This window comes from Peromyscus californicus, unplaced genomic scaffold (assembly GCF_007827085.1).
Source record: "Peromyscus californicus insignis strain IS unplaced genomic scaffold, ASM782708v3 Scaffold_19__1_contigs__length_69161282, whole genome shotgun sequence".
NCBI lineage: Eukaryota > Metazoa > Chordata > Mammalia > Rodentia > Cricetidae > Peromyscus > Peromyscus californicus.
In genome coordinates, this window is record NW_026294491.1 from 64830441 (window position 1) to 64853927 (window position 23487).

At 45.1% G+C, this 23487-nt stretch overlaps 1 protein-coding gene across 7 annotated transcripts in view; it reads left to right on the forward strand.

Moving 5' to 3' along the window:
* The window catches only part of Kif6 (kinesin family member 6), a 315011-nt gene that overhangs the window by 97498 nt on the left and 194026 nt on the right, over positions 1–23487 (forward strand). For all 7 annotated transcript variants that reach the window (XM_052745603.1, XM_052745598.1, XM_052745599.1 and 4 more), the window contains 4 exons: positions 4347–4553; positions 13240–13383; positions 14277–14363; positions 21199–21302. In XM_052745603.1, the coding sequence (XP_052601563.1) occupies positions 4347–4553; positions 13240–13383; positions 14277–14363; positions 21199–21302 (542 nt within the window). The remainder of the gene's footprint in view (positions 1–4346; positions 4554–13239; positions 13384–14276; positions 14364–21198; positions 21303–23487) is intronic.

Genomic DNA, 23487 nt, shown 5'->3' on the forward strand with positions numbered 1-23487 from the left:
GGCACATCCAATGACACAGCACCACATGAGGAACATTGTCTGAGGTCTGAGGAAAATTTATCTAAGAGGACACCAACAGCTACGTCATGTAGAGAGTATTTATGAGACATTACAGAACTCGGCCATGGATTCCTACAACATATTACTGTGCTTAATTGCAAGCTCCAGAAATGTGCTTTTTGTGTGTGTGAATCTCTTATTCCTTTGAAATGGGCACATGCTTCCAATTCCCATTAAAGGCCTCAGCTTAGTTGCTGTTTCAGCAGCAGCAGCTTGGAAGGCAGAAGCAGCTGTTGACATGCTTTGTATGACTTTTTTTCACGTCACCTGTTAACTGACTTCCGGTTCAGGCCGTAGAATTTATCGTCACACAACAATGAAGTGAAACCTGTGTTTAGGTTCCACAAATAACTTCAGCCACTTCCAGATCACCTCCAGTCAGCCTCTATATTTGAGTCTGTGGTTTTACACGCACGGCTATTTGCTGACCCACTTCAGCAGGAAAGAAAAGAGAAATCACAAGCTGCCTGGCTTTGGGTCTAGTCGTTGTGGAGAGAAGTGACGGGCAAACTCTCGGCCTGTTTAACTCACTCACTGAACTGCAGCCTCCGAACCTACTGCTGGCATTTTGACATCTGTGTATTTTGCTAGTTCGTGTAAATCAACCATGGTGTGTACCGAGAATTTATATCGACAGAAAGAATTTCTGATTGAAAACACATCAACGTGTGTTCCTCCATCTGTGTGCACGGGTATCCAGACTGGGATTTCTTTGGTTCAGATCTGAATGGCTCTTAATTCATTCACATGAATATTTGTCTGGAACATTCTGGTTATTTTTTTTATTGACAGCACAATGCTACTGACTCAATTGCTTGCATTTTTACATCATATTAATTCTTTTCCTAGAGAAAATATAAACCCCCAAAAGTATAGAGAATGGCACTACCAGTTCCTGATGATTTCACTAATCAGAAGTTGCTTCTGGTGATTTTTAAATAAAAGCAGCAGCATTAATCCAGTCCCTGACAGAGTCCTTGTGTCCCCTGAACGCTCAGGAGCCAGGTCTCCCCATCCACATCTCTCTCGACATTCTTGTCTTCTGAGCCCCCCTGTAATGACCCTCCAAGCTCTTCTTCCAGCATTCTAGGGCATTTCTAGCCCAGAGTTTACAACTCCTGCACTTTCCTGCCCCAAAAAGTGCTTTCACTTTCAAAGGCCTAAGGACCACAATCAGGTTTACGTACCAATGCCCCCACTTCTCAGGACCAATTTTCTATCTGTTGCTGTGATCAAATACTCAAAAAAAGCAGCTCAGGGGAGAAAGAGGCTACTCTAGCTCACAGTTCTAAGCTCAATCCATCATGGCAGGGGAGTCATGGGAGCGGGAGCTCAAGGCAGCTGCATACAGGAGTTGGGGGGAATGCTTGCTTGTCGATGCCTGACTCTGTCTTACACAGTCCAGGATCCCTTGCCTGGGAAATGATCCTGCCCACAGCTGGCTTTTCCCACGCCTATTAATGTCATCATGATGATTCCCCACAGCCCTGGCCGGGTGATTCTAGACTGTCAAGTTGACAGCCGATACTATGAGTCCCTTTGTTGGCCTTTCTCTTCCATCTTTGTAGAAGGCCACCACCATCATTAATTCCCTGTAGCCTCCTGACTCATGACTTCCTGTTTAATAGCATAAGGTATAGTTGTATAAATAGTTGAGAGAGCCAGTATTATGATTAGGTAAATTCCATCACAGCATTCATATCATTCTTAACTTTTTATTTTTCCTCCAACTTCTATTTTATAAATGCATCATCGTTTATGACCATCTTTTCTGAAGGCCACTACATTTTAAGTTCTAGTTTATCTCCTCTGTCACAGTTGGCCATTTGGGCTATACATCGGCACCAATTTCTTGTTATCTCGGGACACTGCATCTACTGTTCTAATTTATGTATCTCCTGGTACACCTTCTCATGACTTCTCTCTAGGAAATGCACATAGTATTTTATTACTATGTCATAGGGATTTTGCATTTGCAGTATTACAACATATTGCTAAATTTCTTTTTTAAATCTCTTAATTTGTATTTCCCTCAGCAGTTTGTGAAAACTTCCATGTCTTTGTGTCTCCACCAGCCCTTATTTTCTTAGCCTTTGTTTTGTGTTGCCGCAGCCTGGTGGGCATGGAATAATTATCGTCATAGTTCTAAGGTTGACACTCAGGGTTTATAACTTTGAGCAGGTTTTCTAATGCTCATTAAGTGTTTTTCTGATTTCTTTGAGTTATCTAGTTCCCTTTCTCATTTATCCCAAGTTTTTTTTTTCTTGTTGATATTTTAAAGTATTAATTATCACTTTGGAAGGATTACAATATGCTCATGTATTTTCTTGTCTTGGTGTCAAAATTGCTTGTTTGTTATATATAAGCATTTAGTCCATTCTGTTATTTATTTGTATGCACAGTATCAAAAGTGATCCTCAATTTATTTTGTTTTACTGTGTGTTTGTGTGGTATGAACAAGCACATGCATGTGTATGTGGTGAATGCATGCATGTATGTATGTATGCATTCATATGTGAAGGTGTGTTCATGTGTGTATGTATATATGCATTCGTGTATGGGGTGTACTCACCTGCATGTTCGTGTGTGTATGTGTGTGTGTGTGTGTGTGTGTGTGTGTGTGTGTGTGTGTGTGTGTGTGTATGTGTATGCATTCATATGTGAGGTGTGCTCACCTATGTGTGCATGTGTAGGAACCAGAGGTCACCATCAGGTGTCTTCATCTATCAGTGTTCTTATGTAATAAATCTCTATAATTTCATTGTCGTTTTTGCCCTTCAGAATAATTATGTTTCCTGATAAATTCTTATTAGGCTATTAGAACTTAATTGATTTCACATTTTGATCTTGCAAACCCAGTAAACTTTTTTATCTATCCTTTTCCTCATGTGTGTGTGTATGTGTGTAGTATGTGCGTATATGTGTGAGTACACTCTCATCTGTGAGTGTGGAAACAAGTATGGTGGTCAGGGTCTGACACCTACTTTCCGTTTTGTGTCAGACCGGCTCTTTCCATTCTCCTGCTGCACACCAGGCTAGCTGGCTCACGATCTCCCATGAGCCTCTTCTCCAACCTCCCATTGCCTTAGGAGCAATGGGAAGACAGGCGTCTTCTACCGACCTGGCTTGTGTGGGTGCTGGGGATTCAGACTCAGGTCCTCGGGCAGTGCTCTTGCCGAGCTGTTTCTCCAGCCCAGACTCCTGCTTCTCACCAATTCGGTTGTAGATACTCTTGCATTTTCTAGACAAATCTCCCTAGTTTCAATGCACGATAGAATTCTTGTTCCCCCTTTCCCTCTACTTGCGCCTTCTGTTTAATTTTGGATTATTATATTGGTTGAATTTTCTAGCTCTTTGTTGAATGTAGAAGTGATGTTGTGCCTCCTTGCTGTGGATTGGGTTTGCAATTGAGATAATGAAGTGTCCCAGAACTCACATTCCTACCACTCTTTCCACAATGGTATCATTAAGCTTTTCCCTGAGGTTGGGTTAAAGTATGCATTGTAGTCGGATAAAGAAATAAAGTTCTCATCTGGGACGGAAGCTTAATATCATTCTCTCTCTCTCTCTCTCTCTCTCTCTCTCTCTTTGTGTGTGTGTGTGTGTGTGTGTGTATCTGTCTCTGTCTTTGTATGTCTGTATGTCTATATGTCTTTCTCTCTCTCTCTGTATGTGTGTGTGTATGTATGCATGCGTGCGTGCATGCGTGCGTGCGTGTGTGTGTGTGTGTGTGTGTGTGTGTGTGTGTGTGTGTGTGTGTGTGTGTTGTCCTGTGCCTGTGCATTTGGTAGCCAGATGTTAACACTGGGTCTCTTTCTCAATCTTCTCTCCTATCTATCTTTTGAGATAGGATCTCTCACTAATGTGTTAAACTCTACAGCCAGTGAACTCCTGGAAATCGACCTGTCTCTGCCCCACCTCCACCCTGTGTTAGCGTTATGGATGTACACAACCTCGTCAGGCTTTTCCACATAGGTTCTGGGAATCCAAGCTCGGGTCTCATGTTCACACTGTAGGTCTTTACCAATTGAGCCACTGCCCTATCCTCCAAAGACTCCATATTTATCCCAGTAGGGTGCTTTTGTCTCCATCTGAACAGTCCATCCACATTTGTTACCAGTCACCCTGCAGGTAACACCACGCTGAAGAGACCAGACATTGAGGTGTTCATCCGTGAGTGTTGGCTTCATGGGCACACAATACAATCTAAAATCTAAAAATCTTTTGATACTCTTGGAAGGTTCTCAAGTCAAATTATTATACTTTTGCAATTTCTTCTTTTCTAGACTCCTATGAACCAAGCTTCAACCCGATCACACTGTATTTTCACGGTTCACTTGACCAGCAAGGAGCCAGGATCTGCTACCGTCAGACATGCTAAGCTCCATTTGGTTGACCTGGCTGGGTCAGAGCGTGTTGCAAAGACTGGAGTCGGAGGTCTGCTTCTGACAGAGGCCAAGTACATCAACTTGTCACTGCATTACCTGGAGCAGGTAAACTGGGTGGAGCGAGATCAGTTGCACCTACGTGTGCTGCATGTACGTATGGCAGACATTTCTAGTCTCTGTTGGTTTGTTTTTTAATTATGGTGAAATATGCATAACAGCATTTATCTTTTTCATAGTTTTAAAAACAGATTCTGTGTGTGTGTGTGTGTGTGTGTGTGTGTGTGTGTGTGTGTGTGTGTGGTCCCAGTTTTTGATCATTTTTTTAAGTGGAGAGTTCAATGGGAATGAAGTTCATTCCCAAACAATGTGCAACCAGTCATTATCCATTCCTAGAATTCTTCATGATCCCAACCAAAAGCTCTGGACCTATGGAATATGAACACTCCTTGTACCTTTTTCTTTTTAGCCTTTTGGTCTCTCTGACTTTGCCTACTCCATATGCCACAGGTGGAATCACTCCATGTGTGTCCTTTGGTAGCTGTCTTGGGAGAGATACATAATGATTCCATGGTCCCTCCACATGGTAGCATGTAACACTGTTCCATTCCCTCCTGGGATTTGAGCGTGTGCATACATACAAGCCCCTCCAATTTGTTTCTGCACTGATCCCTTCAAAGTCAGTGGGCTGCATCTGTCCCTCGGCTATTGTGAGTAGCACTCCTGTGAACATCCATGTATCTACTAGTGTTTTGTAGGTGGGAAGTGTTAACTTCTCCATTTTACAGATTGCAAACATCACCCCAGGGTCACTCACCTAGTAACAGGGTGAAGATTTGATCTCAGCACACAATCGTTTTTGTTACTTTGGAAAAAGGGGAGGGGTACTGTTGCCTTTTTATCTATATTGTAAAATGAGTGCTGGACCTGAATCCCACTGCAAGTGGTCCCTGCTGCCTGTTTTGTTTGTTGCTTCCCCAGCTCAGAGGTCAGAGGTCACCTGTGGTGATATTTTATTTGTATGTTAATAAATAAAGTTTGCCTGGAGATCAGAGGAAATAGGAAGCCATTTTAAGTAAACACAAAGGTCAGGCAGCGGTAGCAGCGCCCTTAATTCGATCATATGGCTGGCAGGGTCTCTGTGTGTTCAAGGCCACACTAGGGAACAGAGCCAAGCCTGGTGACACATGCCTTTAATCCCAGTACCAACCATAGAGACCTGGAGGTCTGTATAGACAGACAGTGACAAGGAAGTGAAGTAGCTGGGCTAAGAGCCAATGAGAGGGCAGAACAGCAATAAAGGCACGGGTAGACAGGAAGTAGCTCACTTTTGGGAGCTGCAGAGCTGGTGAGGTAAGGTTGGTTGGTAGCTACCCTATTTCCCTGATCTAAGGCTTTCACCCCTATATTTGGCTCTGTGTTTATTATTTAATAAGACCGTTTAGAAATTTGTCTCGAGTCACCCCTGAGAATGTAACTCAGAGATGAGCAGTATTTTGCCAGCTTCTGGTAACTTCATCTGGTCAGTGTTTTCCTGCTCTGGTGGGTCTCTTAGCCTTGGCTTGTCTTGAGCCCCCCACACTCCCTCCTGACCACCACCCAACCCACTAGTTGCTCTACTTGTAACTTTTGAATCTGACTCTGAGAGCAAAGAAAACTCACCAAATTTAGCTAGATGAATCTTCTACCCCATCTGTAAAATGAACAGATTGGATGGAGGATTTCCTGTGTTCCTTTCTTGTTCTTGAATGTTTAGCCTAAAAGATCGAGGATAACAATGACAATAAAAAGTCTCTTTTCTTTAGTGCCTAAGGAAACCTTGAGATTAGTGTCTTGATGCTTCTGAATAGTCGCATGACTGAAGAGGCCATGCTGGAGGAACCCACCTGAATGAGAGGACATGATTAGCTGCATTCCTGACAACCTCAGGAATGCAGCCTTAGATGAGGGCCTGCAGGCATTGGCCATTTCAGTGCTTCTGACAAGAATCATCAGCTCTAAGCGCTTTCGCTCAAATATTCCACACCACTTATACTGATGGAGCTTTTTGCTTAATAGGACATTTACTGGAACAATGATATATGCCCATAATGGGCTGTATTCAAATTGCCTTATTTCAAAGAAATGTGTCTATGTGTTCAGATGGCAGCATGGTTTTAATTCCCATTGTGTCCATCTGTTCATACAAAATTACATTCTTCAGCTGAATCAAACTTTCTACCAATTGTAATCACTCAGGAGAAACATCCTGCCCCACATCCAATTCCTTCTCTTTCCACAATCTCCTCAAATTCCTGTCTGTCACTAGAATTACTCCACTCCTCACACCTCTTCACTTTACAGTCCTTGTGAACATTCATGATGCCTGTGTGGCCCTTCTTTTCTCATGAATTACTTATCTAGCAAACATTGATGATGATCTTATGAGGGTCAGCTTTGTTAGCTTGACCCAGCTGGGAGTCACCTGGGAAGAAAGGCTCAAGGAAGGATGGTCTACATTGGGTTGTCCCATGGACATGTCTGTTGGGGATTGTCTTCATTAATTTCATTAATCTGGGGTGACCTAGCCCATTGTGGGTAGCACTATTCCCTTGGCAAGGAGTCTTGGACTATATGAAGTGGAGAAATCAAGCTGAGCACGAGCAAGCATGTGTTCGTTCATTTCCCTCTGCGCTTGACTATGGATGCTCAGCAACTGAGCACATGCTCTTTCATTTCTCTCTGCTTTTGACTATAGATGTTAAGTGACCAGCTATTTGAAGTTTCTACCTTGACTTCCCCCAATGGCAGACTGTAATCTGGAGTTACAAACTAAAATAAGCCTTTTCTCCCCCAAGTTGCTTTGTTTCAGGATATTTTGTCACAGCAACTGAAGTGTGAGTAAGGCAGGTCTATACGGTGCTCAGGGGCTTGGAAAGAGCCCTGCCCTGAGGCTGCTGGTCTGAAGCAGGGGCCATTACCATAAGAGCATGGCTGCACCTCAGGTGGGAACCGTGAGAAGCAAGGAAAGGGGCGAGGAAAACTGGGCTGAGACTGAGGGAGCATGAGTCAATGATGCCTCTGAAATGGAGAATGAGTGGGCGGGAGCAAGGCAAGGGTGGGGTAGAGCAGGTCAGGTCCTTGGAGCCCTGAGCACATCGGCAACTCGCCCCGGCCCAGAGGACTATTCACTTCGGGCTAAATGTCATTCATGTGTCACTGGCCCTCAACAGTCTGTTTCCTTTCCACCCACCACATCAGGACAGCTGTTAGCTATTTTCTCTTAGACCCAAGTGCCTTCGCAGGCAAGGAGGAGGCTTGGCATAAGGTCACGGGGGAGAAAAGATACTAGCAAGAGAGGGAACGAAAACAGGGTATGGGAGGCTGCAGACATGGTCCTGGACCTTAGGGTTTAGGCAGGCTGGGAAGAGCTGCTGGTGAGCAGGTGGGAGGGCAGAAGAGAATTACATTCAGAAAGAAAGAGAGAGAAGCAGAGCACTCACAACAGTAAGAACAATGAAAAGAGAGAGGAGAAAAAAAACAAAAAAAAAGAGAGAGAGGAGATAATTAATGAAATCGCATAACTCATGGACATTTATGGCCAAATTATCTCTCTGTATATTTTATGAGGTGGCTAAAGAGACTGGGAGTATAAAACAACTTAGTGTAACTAGCTCATCCATCCACTCAGTAGATAGCGACCGAGTCTCCACTGGAAGCTGTGGGTTGTGTTGGGCAGTGGGGTAGATTGCTGCCTGAGAACAAGCTGTGTGTCATGGAACCAGCAAAGCATAGGAACCTGTTCTCTTGATTTCCGTTTCTGTGACGAGCACCGTGATCAAAAGCAACTTAGGGGAAGAAAAGGTGTGTTTTAACTTCCAGGTTGCAGCTCATCATTGAGAAGGAACTGGAAGAAGAAATCACAAAGGAACTCTGCTTGCTGGCTCACTCACAGCCCCAGTCTTAGCCCTGGAGCACCTGGCCAGGGTGTGGTGCCGCCCACAGTGGGCTGGGCCCTGCTACACTAATTACCAGTCAAGACAGTCCCCCTCCCCAGATAAGTGCACAGGCCAATCTGATCTGGGCAAACCCTGAATGGAGACTCTCTCCTCAGGTGACTCTAGGCTGTGTCAGGTTGACAGCTAAAGCTAACTGGGACAGAACTAATACCTACATATAGTCAGATAAACACCGTAATAGACTCCATATAAGTGGTGATAGTTAATCACTCCCTTTCTCTATGAGTTTCAATATAAAAGACAGGTGTAGAAAAGGGACTAGTCTGCTCAGCTGCTGTGCATTGATTGACTTGCATTGGTTTAGAAATTTCTCACAGAATTATAGTTGTCCTGCTGGTCATATTGGAGAGCCCTCACACCTGCTAGAACTCAGCCAGCCTGAGTTCACTGACTCTCCATTTTTAAGTGATTAATATTCAGTGTGCCAGAATATTGTTGGTTTTGGAGTTCTCTTTATGCATGCAGCACTTTTTCCAAAGCGTTTCCTCAAAAACACTTTAAGCCACAATAACAGGGTACCCCTTAGCCCAGAGCCCGAGTTCGTATGAGGAGAAGGAAGGACAGCGCATGTACTCATGCTAACCGGAAACCTCCACAAGTGCCCTGGGGGTGACCTGAGGTCTCTATCAGCCCAGACAGCAAGTGGGAAACCGCAGGGAAGCAGTGTTTACTCCTCAGCCCGTCAGAAATCAACTGGGGTTGCAGTCAGCCATCAGCCAGTCTCACAGCCCACGTGGCTCCCGCCAAGTGAGCTTCGGTCACACTGTGCTCAAGAGTGAAGGTGCTGGGCCAGCTCCAGTCATAGCTGCACCCCAGCTCGGCTGGTTTCCCAAAGATGTTTTTCTGTACTCTTCTGAGGTCTTTAAAAGAAAATCTCCCTTGGAGGGAGGCTGTAGAGACAGCTCTGTGGTTAAGACGCTCGCTGCTCTTGTAGAAGACCCGAGTTCAGTTTCCAGCACCCAGGTCAGGTAGCTGAGAGCTGCCTGCAAATACGGCTCCAGGGCGTCTGATGCCTTCTTCTGACTTCCATGGGCACCTGCATGTATGTGCACACATGCACACACACACACACACACACACACACACACACACACGCACGCACGTGCGCACTTGCACACAGACACACACACATGCATGCACACAGACACACACACACGCACACACACACATATACACACACGCGCGTGCGCACTTGCACACAGACACACACACACACATGCACAGAGACACACACACACACGCACACACTCATGCACACACGCACATGCACACACACAGACACACTAACACAAATACACATAAATAAATAAAAATAAAATCAAGCCTTTTAAAAATAAGGAAAAAAGCAAACCTCTTAATCCATCAAGTAGCTGAATTATGGATACCAGCAGAGTTTCTAGGTCTTGACGGTATCACTAAGTGTGGTGTGAAGTTCCATTCTCTCTTACTAATAGAGTGCTGTAAGGAGTATTTTGCCATTGTATTTACATGTGCAATTCAAGGTAGGAGTAAACATTACAAAACAAACACACAACAATAACAAAAATTCCAAGGGGGCTGAAAGATTGTTCAGTAATTAGAAACACACACTGCTCTTCTGAGGACCTGAGCTCACAACCTCCTCTAACTCTGTGTGTAGGGTCCAATGCCTCTGGCCTCCATGGGTACCTGCACTCCAATACATATACCACACACACACACACACACACACACACACACACACACACACACACACGGACATGCACAGGATTAAAATTTTAATACAGACATCCTAGGGTCCCCCCTGCTACATAGCCTCCCTGGTTCTGTGAGTTGCAGTCTGATTGTTCTTTGCTTTATATCTAGAATCCACTTATGAGTGAGTACATACCATGTTTGTCCTTCTGGATGATATTTTCTAGTTCCACCCATTTGCCTGCAAATTTCATGCTGTCATTGTTTTTCTCTGCTGAGTAGTACTCCATTGTGTATATGTACCACGTTTTCTTAATCCATTCTTCAGTTAATGGGCATCTAGGTTGTTTCCAGGTTCTGGCTATTACAAATAGTGCTGCTATAAACATAGTTGATCATGTATCTTTGTGGTATAATTGAGCATTCCTTGGGTATATGCCCAAGAGTGGTATGGCTGGGTGTTGAGGTAAAGGCTATATAGCAGGGGGGACCCTAGGATGACTGTGGCTTATAATAAGTTTTGGTCTTACACAATTACTGGGCAAGCCTCAATGAAACATTTCACTATTAGGATAAGAATTTATACGGTATCAAGCTGATAATAGAAAAATAGCCAGGCGGTGGTGGCACACGCCTTTAATCCCAGCACTCAGGAGGCAGAGGCAGGTGGATCTCTGCGAGTTCGAGGCCAGCCTGGTCTACAGAGTGAGTTCCAGGAAAGGCGCAAAGCTACACAGAGAAACCCTATCTCGAAAAACCAAAAAAAAAAAAAAAAAAAAGACAATGCATCAGACCTTCAAAAGTATACATCAGACACATGCCATTGCACAGGTATGCACACACACACACACACACACACACACACACACACACACATACATACAATTAAAACTGCACATGAACCCTATGGCTTTTCTGCTCAAAACCCCAAAGAAGGCCTTATATGTCACTCCAATAAAAGCCAATGTCCAAGGAAGGAAAATATTTAATACAGAACTCGGGCAATAGCTCAGTTCGTAAATGCTGCTGGGGAATCTGAGTTTAATCCCAAGAATCCATGTCAAATGGGAGGTGGGGGCCCTGGTGAGAAAGTTGAAATCCTGCATTTGGAAGGTGGAAACAGGTGGATCCCTGTGGCTCACGGGCCAGCAGGAGTCGCCTGATTGGTGAGTTCCAGGCCAATGAGAGACCCTGTCTCAGAAAAATAAAAATAAAAAAAAGAGAAGGTGGGAAGAGCTTGAGAAATGACATCCTAGAGGTTGTCCTGTGGCAGGCACACACACACACACACACACACACACACACACACACACACACCCCCTATGACCCCTCCCCACTCCTGTGCCTTTCAATGTGGAGCGCATTGTAACACTGAAAGGAGCACTCCCCTCTGTGTGCCAACAGCACATTCCTTCTCTGGGTCACTCTTCAGATCTACTCCATGTGGTCTAGACTCACCGTGGTGCTCCAAGAGACCTTCTCAGGGTCCTCTCTCAAGGAAATGGGCCAGGCCTACACCGAGAGCAGACTCTCCTGAATACTGCCACAGCACTGAGTGCCTCCTGTTTAATAGCTCCCCAGAAGTGCTCTCCAGATCTTTGTGTATGTGCATGTGTGTGTGTGTGTGTGTGTGTGTGTGTGTGTGTGTGTGTGTGATGATCTTTGTGTATGTGCGTGTGTGTGTGTGTGTGTGATGATCTTTGTGTGTGTGTATGTGCATGTGTGTGTGATGATTTTTGTGTATGTGCATGTGTGTGTGATGATCTTTGTGTATGTGCATGTGTGTGATGATCTTTGTGTATGTGCGTGTGTGTGTGTGTGTGTGATGATCTTTGTGTGTGTGTATGTGCATGTGTGTGTGATGATCTTTGTGTATGTGCATGTGTGTGTGATGATCTTTGTGTATGTGCATGTGTGTGATGATCTTTGTGTATGTGTGTGTGATGATCTTTGTGTATGTGCCTGTGTGATACATGCATGTGATTTGTGCACATGTGGAGCAGAAGAAGATACTGGGTGTCTTCTATCTTCTCCATCTTGCTGCCTTGAAATGGGGTATCTCACCCCTGCCCTGAAACAGGGTGTCTCACTGAAACAGAAGCTCACCACTTGGCTAGGCTAGGCTGGCTGGCAAATGAGCTCCTGGGACCCACCTGTCTCTATGTCCACTGGTGTTGGGGTCACAGGAACATACATTTTTAAGACCATAGTCCCACTTTGATGTTTAATTGCTTTCTCTAGCAATTTTAGATCCCTTCATGGAGAGGATGTTGGGATGTCCATTCTGGTGGGCAGCACCTGAAGCCCTTCCAGCTCTAAGGATTAGATCCTTATTGCAAAGCAAGCTGGAGCCTGCCTCTGGCTGAAGCCATCAACCCACAGGTCTAATGGGGACCAAGATGCTCCCTAGGGAAGCTCAGGATGAGAGAAAAGAAGTCTGTTCTCATGTAACTTGTGAATAAAGAAGTATATAGCATTAGGGTGTTTGGCAGCTACCAAGGAGGAGGCTACCTTAGAGATGGGAACATGAACCCACTAACCTTTATGTAGCAAAGAGCTTTCCTATTTCCATTCCTCCTGACTGAGACCAGTGTGACTTACATTTTCTGTAACTTGCAACCAAAAGTGAGTACACTAATATCACCAGGAAGCTTTATAAGCATATTCTTTATGTTACTCACATCAATGTTCCCTAGAACAGTAATGAATATTAACGTATCTTATGAAAGAGGTTCAAAGTTGGGAGGATAGTGAGATGCTTAATTGATGATTCATCAGCAGCCATGATGCTCACTCTTCCTGCAGGTGCTGGGAGGCCAGGAGAGGGTTTTAGAATCCCTGGAACAGGAGTCACAGGCAGTTGTGAGCCACTCCGTGTAGGTGCGAGGAATCCAACTCGGTCCTCTGGAGGAGTAGCAAGTGCTCTAACCACTGAACCACTTCTCCAGCCCCATTTCTATCATTTGTACATTGAAAGCTCTTGTTAGAATGACTGTTCCATGTCTAAGTCTTGGTGTCTCCTGTGTTCAGTTATTGTCTCCTTTGTATCCACATTATTGAAGTCCGTTGTCGGTGAGCCTTTCCTGCCTGGCTAACACCATCATCTGCCCACCTTCCCGCAGGTCATCATTGCCCTTTCGGAAAAACACCGCACACACATCCCTTACAGGAACTCCATGATGACCAGCGTGCTCAGAGACAGTCTCGGGGGGAACTGCATGACCACTATGATCGCCACTCTCTCTCTAGAGAAGAGGAACATTGATGTACGCGGTACTTCTCCCTGTCACTGGGTGGTGAGGTGGAGTTGAGGGGCCCGGGTGGGTCTGCTCCTCTTGTGCGGTGCTCATGTAGCCCTCAGAGGTAAATACACCACAGGGCCCGTGGCTTTGCCTTCCTTGCCAGTGTTATAATCAACCCATGTGGGATCCCGTCTCAGATGAATGGCTTGAAGAGGCCGTGTTTGCCCATCTCCAAAGGCCTGATGAGAGAAAGAGAGAAGGGAATCTTCACCTGCTCTTGCTCAGTTCCTCCAACTGGTGAGATCTGGTTATCTTGGATCCATCCTGAGATCTGGTCCTGGACTCTCTCACATGGTGGCACCTGGGTGCCTTCCCAGGGGATGGACACTGCCGAAGGGCTTCCCAGGGTGGCTACAGAGCCAGCTGGGGTCTTGTAAGAGTCAGACTAACGTTTTGGATGTAGACACTCCCCCAAAGAGGAAATCAAATCATTCATGGTGCGTCTCAAGAAGCACCAAGTCACTGAATGCTGTGAAAACTTCTCCTTTGGTTTATTACATTTACTTTGTGGTCTTGCATGCCTGTGGGTCATGGTACCTGCTATGGTTATGACTTGCATGTGACATTCTGGTTTAACAGAGTCAAATACATACCAGCTGCCTCTTGGGACCCCAGGATTGCCTATATTTTTGGCATTTGTCATTTTACCAAGCCAAACCCATTTAAAAAAAAGAAAGAAAATAGTATCTTAGGGCCAAACTCCCTCATTTTGAGGCATATTTATTTATTGTGTGTTTTTACAGACATCTTACCCTTTAGGTATCTTTTTTTTTATTAATGAAAATTGAGTTTTATCTGGAGAGAAATGCCTTCCCATGCCATCATATTTTAAGAAGCTATTTTGTGGTTTTCCTTAGGAGTCCATCTCTACCTGCAGATTCGCTCAGCGAGTGGCCCTCATCAAAAACGAAGCCATCCTCAATGAAGAAATTGACCCCAGACTGGTAAGCAAATACTTGATTTCTGAGACAGGGACTTCTGTCACTTAGGCTGGCCTTAGCTTCGTTTCCAGGTGAAGATAACCTTGAACTTATGGCCCTCCTGTCATCTGAGTACTGGCATGACAGGCATGCACCGCCGCTCCTGGTTTTCCTGGTGCTGAGATAGAATCAGAGTCTTGTGCATGCTGAGCAAGTGCTGTATGCTCTGAGCTGCATCCCCAGCCCCAGGAAGAAACTTACAATTTTAATTAGGCTCAAAGAACTATATATATATGACTAGCTGAAACTGGTTGTGGGACCGTGGCTCTATACTAAGCAGTGTCCTAAGTACCTGTATGCATTCACTGATGTAATTCGCAGCAACCTTACAATGAGCTATTCTGGCTGTCTCCATGGATAGTGAAATTGAGGCACAAGGGTGTGAAATAGCTTACTCATAGTCTTAGTGAGAGTGAGTAGCAGAGCCCAACAGTCAGGCTCAAGAGATCTGCTTCATGACCCAGCATGGCCCATCCTGTGGACACACCCAACAGGTTGACATGCAGTGGCTCAGTGGGACAGTACTCACCCAGCCCTGGGTTCAATCCTCAGAACTACAATGAGAAAAATACAATTATATTTATATTCGGATCTTAGCCTTTCACAAAGCACCACTTTCCCCTTTCAGATGGAATATCAAGTCATTTTTCACACATCTCATAAAGAGAGAGAGTTATTAAGTACAGATATTTTATACAAGTATCTTGTTACATATTCTAGAGTTTCCTAAAGGTTAGCTATAGTTTGATTCATTGAAAAATTAACAGTTTTCTTTGTTTCATAAAAGTAACTCCTGCTTTATCAAAGCAACAACTATTTATGCAAAGAAATCTCAGATACATGATTCACTCACTTTGAATATATTTTTTCCTTTGTGTTTTGTAAGTTCTCTGCAAAGGAAAAATGGATCAACTCAGGCCATCATCAGAAACTCTGACTAAATCTCCCAGACTTGTCAAATTCCATGATTAAGGTTGTATATTTTTGAATCACTTAGCTTTTCTCATTTCTCTCAAAAATAAAGCTGATGTGAGCCTTGCAATATGCAGAGTTTAAAAATGTGAAATCTCACCAAAATATGACCACTGATCACTGTTGTGATCTGAATTCCTACTCTGTCACCCACCTCCTCCACCTGCCATCATCCCACTGACGGGCAGAGGGGGAGGAAGGGAAGGAATAAGGGACTGTCTGTCTTGCTCTGCCAGCCTCAGGGAGATCAGTGGGTGAACAGGAGCTCCCTTGCACCCACCGTGGTCAGACCCCAGCATCACACAGAGTCCCAGGAAAGGGAACAGAATGCAAAAGCAGAGTCAAGAGGAACTTCACCCCTAGGAATGTAGTCGGTTGTCCCTGTTGCTCCTGCATCCCAAGAGCATCACTGTGGCCATCCCTGTCCTTCCTGCATCCCAAGAGCATCACTGTGGCCGTCCCTGCCCCTCCTGCATGCCAAGAGCATCACCTTGGCTGTCCTTGTCCCTTCTGCATCCCAAGAGCATCACTGTAGCTGTCTCTGCCACTCCTGCATCCCAAGAGCATTGTTGTGCAGAATGAGAAAGGTCCTATTATCTGGAAGACAGAAATTAGTTCACAATTTATGGAAAACAAACATATAAGATATTGGAAGCATTTCTTTATTTTCTTTAAATTTTGTCAGGGAGACTTTTCTTTGAAGGATCTGAAGGCAGAGGATATCAGCATGTGTTTGATGTAGGTCTGTGACAGATTTAAAGCAAAAAGAGATTGGGAGCAAAAAGCTAATAACTGATAATTGAAGCAATTGCCTTGGTTCTTCCTAGTGCTGACTGACATGGTAACTGCCAAGTGCGACTTGCTAGTCTCCCTAATAATGGCATCTAAAGCATACACTGGTGCTTATTATTTTGAAGTGTGAAACCTGTCTGAAATACAAGTGACAATGAGAAATTCATCCTAGGAGGCAGGAGGGCTGGCTCAGCAGTTAAGAAAATGCACTGGTGTTGCAAAAGACCCAAGTTCAGTTCCTATGTCAGGTGACTCACAAGTTCCACTGCCTGGAACTGCAGCTCCAGAAAATGATACCCTGGGCATCCTCGGGTACCTGCACTCATGTGCACACATCCACACACAGGCATAATTTCTAAAATGATAAAATAATCTGTTGTAAAGAAGTGTTAAAAAAAAAGCTACCCAAGTTATAACTTGCTGGGATTTCCTTGTCTTACTCTTGGATTTTAATGCAGAATCACCAAACACTAATACTTCAGAGCAATGTGGTGATGGAAGGGACGTGAGCTGGGCAGAGTCTGAGATGACTGGACATGGGCCAGGATCTCCCCAGATGCCTCTGAGTCCACAGGAAATCTGTGGGAGGCTTGGCCATGGTAATAGTAGTTTGGGCTTATCAGTCTTTAGACAATATAGAGCCAGGAGAAGGCTCAGTTGGTAGAGTGCTCATTGTGCAAGCATGAGGTCCTGGTTTGACCCTAGAACCTACCTAAGAAAGCTGGTGGGAGGCATACACTTGTCATCCCAGTGCTGGGGAGGCAGAGGTAGGATGGTTCCTCGGCCATGTGCACCCCCCACACATCCACAGGCACAATGAAAACTATAGCAGCAATTCAGTTTAGGAGAGGTGGTAAAGTGAATGACTGAGTTCTTGTCAAAGAGTTCTATTCTGGGTGGCTGCAAGGTTTCCGGCTGTTTTCAAAGGAGGCCGACAAGTAAAGCATGAAGCCCTGTGCATTTTAACAAAGTCCCTGGAGCCTGTGTCTGAAATGCTCTTGTGATTTGGAGGGATTGTTGGTCTTTTTGATGTGCTCAAGGGAGCCTGAAACTCACCCCTATAGAGTTCTGTAAGCATCTTTAGAATGAGTTACACGAGGGGAGGGGAGCCCGAGGCTGCTGCTATCCGTGAGTGTGGACAGAGTTAACCCTGGGATGGAGTCACAGTCCTGGACCTTTGGAGTGTGGGCATTGAACCTGAGATGTCTGCTTCCTTCACTAATATAAAACCAGTGAAGAGGGAGCCAAAAAATGAATCTATTCCCCTGATACGGAGACACCATGGAGGCCATCTTTCATATCCTGGACTTCAGTAGAACCAATGGTACTTTCAAAATACTTTTTTTATTTTATGTGTGTGTGTGTGTGTGCGTGTGTATGTGCACAAGTAGATAGGTATGTGCAAGTGGGTACAGGTGCCTGTAGAGGCCAGAAGAAGGCATCAGATCCCCTAGAACTGGAATTATAGGCAGTTGTGAGCCATCTATTCTGGTTGCTGGGAACTAAACTCAGGTCCTCTGAAAGAGCAGGACTCACCCACTGAACCAGCTCTCCAGCCCCACAAGTAGAGTTTCCTTGAGAGTTTGAAAGCCTTACCCCTCCTTCGTATAGGTTTGAATTTCACATGCACACAGCCCCTTGATCTAAAGTTGTTTGCTTGTTTGTTTGTTGTTTTGTTTTATTTGATATAAGGGCTCACTCTGTGTCCTAGCTGGCCTGGAACTCTGTGTAGATTAGACTGGTCTTGAACTCGCAGAGCTCTACCTGCCTCTGCCTCCTGAGCGGCAATCCCCAAGAAAAGGAGAGAATAAACAAACTTACTGGAAGGGACAGGAGGGGGGAGGGGGGAGCGCTGATGTTAACCTAGCTAGTTTGGGGACTCCGTTTCTCAAGGATGGGTCCAAACAGATGTCCACCTTTTCACTAATACTGGGGTGTTGCGCTGGGTAGTTTTGTCAACTGGACACAAGCTAAAGTCCTTTGCCAGGAGGGAGCCTCAATTAAAAAACTGCCTCAATTAAGAAAATCTTAAGATTGGGCTTAAGATTGGGTAGTTTCTTAATTACTGATTAATGGTGGGGGGAGGGGTGCAGCCCACTGTGGGTGGTGCCATCCCTGGGCTGGTGGTCCTGGGTTCTATAAGAAAGCAAACTGAGAAAGTCATGAGGAACAAGCCAGTAAGCAGCTCCCTCCATGGCCTCTGCATCAGCTCCTGCCTCCAGGATCCTACCCTACCTGAGTTCCTGTCCTCAGGGCTGTTGATGATGAACTGTTATGTGGAACTGTGAGTGAAATAAACCCTTTTATTTATTTATTTATTTATTTTTTACTTTTTAAGGTTCATTTATTTTGTATGCAGTGTTCTGCCTGCATGTATGCCTACATGCTATAAGAGGGCACCAGATCTCACCATAGATGGTTGTGAGCTGCCATGTGGTTGCTGGGAATTGAATTCAGAACCTCTGGAAGAGCAGCCCATGCTCTTAACCTCTAAGCCATCTCTCCAGCCCAAAATAAACCCTTTTTTAAAATTTGGTTTTGGTCATGGTGTTTTATCACAGCAATACTAATCCTAACTAGGACAGGTGTGTTTTTAGATCATGTAGCAGGAGGGCAAAGGATTCGTGGATACTCTAAGTGTAGAAGGAAGGAAAATTACATTTTATAATCGTTGGTTTCTGGTGTATTGGAAGGAAACTTATGAATGGATTATGGACCAAATAAATTTCTTATTAAATTTTGGTTCCATTTATCCTGAAATACTGTTGGGTGTTCTGTATAGACAACAACAAGATCTGCAAGTGTGGGCAGGTGGCCTTTCATTGTCTCCTCGGCCTAGCCAAGAATTTCAGTGGAATTTGAAAGACATCCTTGACTTACTCTTTCTACCACTCATTGCTAAAATAAAGGTTTACTGTAACTTTTTCATTGACACTCTCCAACTTAAAGATGTTTGTCTACCTTCAGCTTGACTGAGTCTTTAAAGTGTGTCAATGAATTCTTGATAGTATCAAGAACTAGTTTTAGAAAGAGATTTGTCGTGTGTGTGTGTGTGTGTGTGTGTGTGTGTGTGTGTGTGTGTGTGTGTGTGTGTGAGTGCAGTGCCCGGGGGAGTCTGGAAGAGCTGGAGATCCAGGCAGTTGGTCTAACATAGGTGCATATATACTGGGAACCAACTAATGATAAGATTGTTCAATGTTTCCCTTTTAAACTGTACGTGTGATGAATTATCGTAATCCCTTTAATCAGCTTTCCGATGAACTATTTCATATGTGCAAAAAGGTACAAAAGAAAACTCTGACCCCACTACTTAAGTGGATACCATGTTTCTTCATCTTAAGAAATAAGACATCTTGGACTTGTTAAAGCTTTCATTCCATGCAGCCTTCCATTTCTTTAAAAATTTCAGTGCTCATTTATATATTTTTTTAAATTACAGTTTATCTTTAACTTCTGAAGTAAGTCCAACCAGGTCATAATATTAAGTACCCTACTAATGATCATGTGGTTATAATATGAACTTGATAAACAAACATTGGCAGGCTGTATCCTTGAAAATTTTAGTTACCAAACCTAACCAACCAATTAAATAACTAAGTAAATATCAACTCTCCTGCCTCCCTGCCACTCTTTCCCTTTCCAGGAGCACCATCCACGTGTGTGTGTGTGTGTGTGTGTGTGTGTGTGTGTGTGTGTGTGTGTGTGTGTGTGTGTGTGCATGTGTTCACAGACACCAGACAAGGACATTGGTTGTGCTGTTCTATCACTGTCTGCTGTATGCCCTTGAGGGAGGGTTCCCCTGCCCTGATAAGGACTGGTGGCCCCTCCGCCCTGGTCACTACCCCTCCACTCAGTTCTGGTGTGGCAGGCGTCCCTGTCCGGGGCCTGAGCTCTAAGTGGGAGACGAGATTGATGCTCAGGTCCTCAGGTCTGTGCTGTAAGCACTCTTACCTGCACAGGCGCACAGACACATGCACACTCACACATACACGTGCACACACACTCACTCGCATGCACACACACAGTCTCTCACTGGCCTGAAGCTCATCGACCCAACTGCGGGGATCCGCCTCCACAGCACGAGGTCCCACGCCGCACCATCTGCCTTTTCCTCCCGGATTCTGGGGTCACTCACGCCCTTGTGCAAGGCAGACAGCTTACAGACTGAGCCATCTCCTTAACTCCAATAAATTTGGGTGTATTTTATTGGAATATTATATGCCCTTGAAAATTCGTGATGAAGAGCTGCATAAACTAAGATAAATGAGCTGAAATCACGAGAAAGAAAAAGAGAACAAGGTGCAGTTACATGCGGTAGTGGTTTAAGGCATGTAAATGACGGTGTAATTACTTAAGGAGCATGCATATAGAGTACGCATATGACAGTAGAGGGAGGCATTTGGATAACTCCTAACTTCATTATAGCACACCCCAGGAAGGACAGAAGGGGAACATAGAGAGATGTCTCAAGTTATATCTGTAATGTTTTATTCATTTAAAAAAATAGTTGTAGCCGGGCGGTGGTGGCGCACGCCTTTAATCCCAGCACTCGGGAGGCAGAGCCAGGCGGATCTCTGTGAGTTCGAGGCCAGCCTGGACTACCAAGTGAGTTCCAGGAAAGGCGCAAAGCTACACAGAGAAACCCTGTCTCGAAAAACCAAAAAAAAAAAAAAAAAAAAAATAGTTGTAGAGTTATTTAGACCAAACGTTGATGTTAGTGGCACTAATGCCTTTTAGATTGTTCTCTATCCAGTTTCGTATCCTAGAACAGTTAATAATTTCAATTAATTAATCACCCGTGTCTGCTCACTTAATACACATGTAGAGTTCAGAGGACAGTATGTGGGAGTCAGTTCTCTTCTTCCACCACGTGTGTCTGGGTCCCAGGGGTTGAACATGTGAGTCAGGCCTGTCCCCTAACCATTGAGCCACCTTGCACATCAATGCCTCATAACTTTGAAAGCCGCATGTTTGCTGCCACCGAGGTCGCGTTGACCAGAACTGGACGTGTGCTCTCCCGCTTTTCCCTGCACAGATGATTGTCCGCTTGCAGAAGGAGATTGCAGATCTGAAGGAGGAGCTGGCCGTGGCCACCGGGGAGTTGAGGACAGAGGCACTCACCGAAGCAGAGCTCCATCAGTAAGCACAGACCTGCTTCTCTTTTCAACAGAGAAACCATCGAGTTCTCTGTCCAGCTCAGAGCCTGCTTTGGTCTGCTGGGAAGGTCGGAAACCACACCGAGGTACCGGTGAAGAGAGGAGGTTCTCCATGGGAAGTGGGTCCAGGCTGGCAGCATCTCTGGTGCCTGGGCTTTGAGGAAATAAGGGCCAGAACCCCACGAGGCTGGGAATGCCTGTCCCAGGCCAGCTGCTGAGAAGGGGCTGCAGACTGAGTGTGCCGTTTCACATTACATACACCGATGCTCTGAGCGGTGGGTCTCAGATCTGAAAGGGATTTGAGAAGCATCCCCTGTATTATACTCATGTTGCTTTAGGCACCAGTGTCTGTCATGCCAGCATGACGTCTCTTCTTTTGTAAGTACATGGCCCATGTATTACAGTTCAAAACTTGTGTTTGGCACAAAAGCCGGCACTCAGGACTTTGTAGAAGCTTGTGTTGTCACAGCAGTGAGATTTGGTACGTTGTCATTCGTTATGACTGTGAGCTGTGGAGCCGGGCTCTGCTTCTCTGTGACTGTGAGCTGTGGAGCCGGGCTCTGTTTCTCTGCGACTGTGAGCTGTGGAGCTGTGCTCTGTTTCTCTGTGACTGAGAACTGTGGAACTGGGCTCTGTTTCTCTGTGACTGTGAGCTGTGGAACTGGGCTCTGTTTCTCTGTGACAGTGAGCTGTGGAGCTGGGCTCTGTTTCTCTGTGATTGTGAGCTGTGGAGCCGGGCTCTGTTTCTCTGTGACTGTGAGCTGTGGAGCTGTGCTCTGTTTCTCTGTGACTGAGAACTGTGGAACTGGGCTCTGTTTCTCTGTGACTGTGAGCTGTGGAACTGGGCTCTGTTTCTCTGTGACAGTGAGCTGTGGAACTGGGCTCTGTTTCTCTGTGATTGTGAGCTGTGGAGCCAGGCTCTGTTTCTCTGTGACTGTAAGCTGTGGAGCCAGGCTCTGTTTCTCTGTGACTGTGAGCTGTGGAGCTGTGCTCTATTTCTCTGTGACTGTGAGCTGTGGAGCCGGGCTCTGTTTCTCTGTGACTATGAGCTGTGGAGCTGGGCTCTGTTCTGGGTGGTTAAGGTTTCTGTGATGCAGACCGTAGACCAGGCTGAGGAGGCACTAGTGGGCTCCATTTTTAAATGAGAAGTAGAGCTGGGCTGGGGATGCGGCTCAGTCCTGGAGAGCTTGTCCAGCATGTGTGACTGCCTGGGTTCCGCCCCTGGCACGACACAGACTGAGCATTGAGTTGCGCACCTGTAATATCCACACTGGGAGGTAGAGGCAGGAGGATCCTAAGTGCAAAACCATCCTTGGCTACATGGTAGATACAAAGCCAGTCTGGAGATGCATGAGGCCATGTCTTTATTTTATCTTATTTTTGTTGAAAATTGATTTTGTCATATGATATATTCTGATTACAATTTCCCCTCCCCTGAACTCTTCCAAGGCTCCTGACCTCCACACCACTGGTCAAGCCCTTTCTTTCCCTCTTGGAAGACAAACAGGCTCATGTTCTGATTTGTTTGCTTGCATTTTATTTCTACCTTTTAGAGACCATGTCTCAAAAAGAAGACGATGTTCTGTAAGATCTTTCTAAAGACACAATGCCACATCACCAACTCTCTCTCAAAAGGGAATTGGTAAAGAAAAAAGGAAGCAGGTCTCTTTGAACTGCTGTGTATTGAGGCTGGCATCATGGCTCGGCCGATAACGAGGCTTGCTGCCATGTCTAATGTCTGAGTTTAATCCTGGACTCAGGGTGGAAGGGGAGAGTGATGCTTGCAAGTTCTTCTTTGACTGCCATCTTCTCGCTGTGACATACACGCACCCCCCACACACACCATATACACACACCATACACACACACCCCATCACTACACACATACACACAACACACCCCACACATACACCCCCCCACACCATATATATATATATATATATATATATATATCACACACACACCCCATCACTACACACATACACACAACACACCCCACACATACACCCCCCCACACCATATATATATATATATATATATATATATATATATATATATATATCACACACACACCCCATCACTACACACATACACACAACATACCCCCCCACATACACCCCCCACACACCATATATATATATATATATATCACACACACACCCCATCAC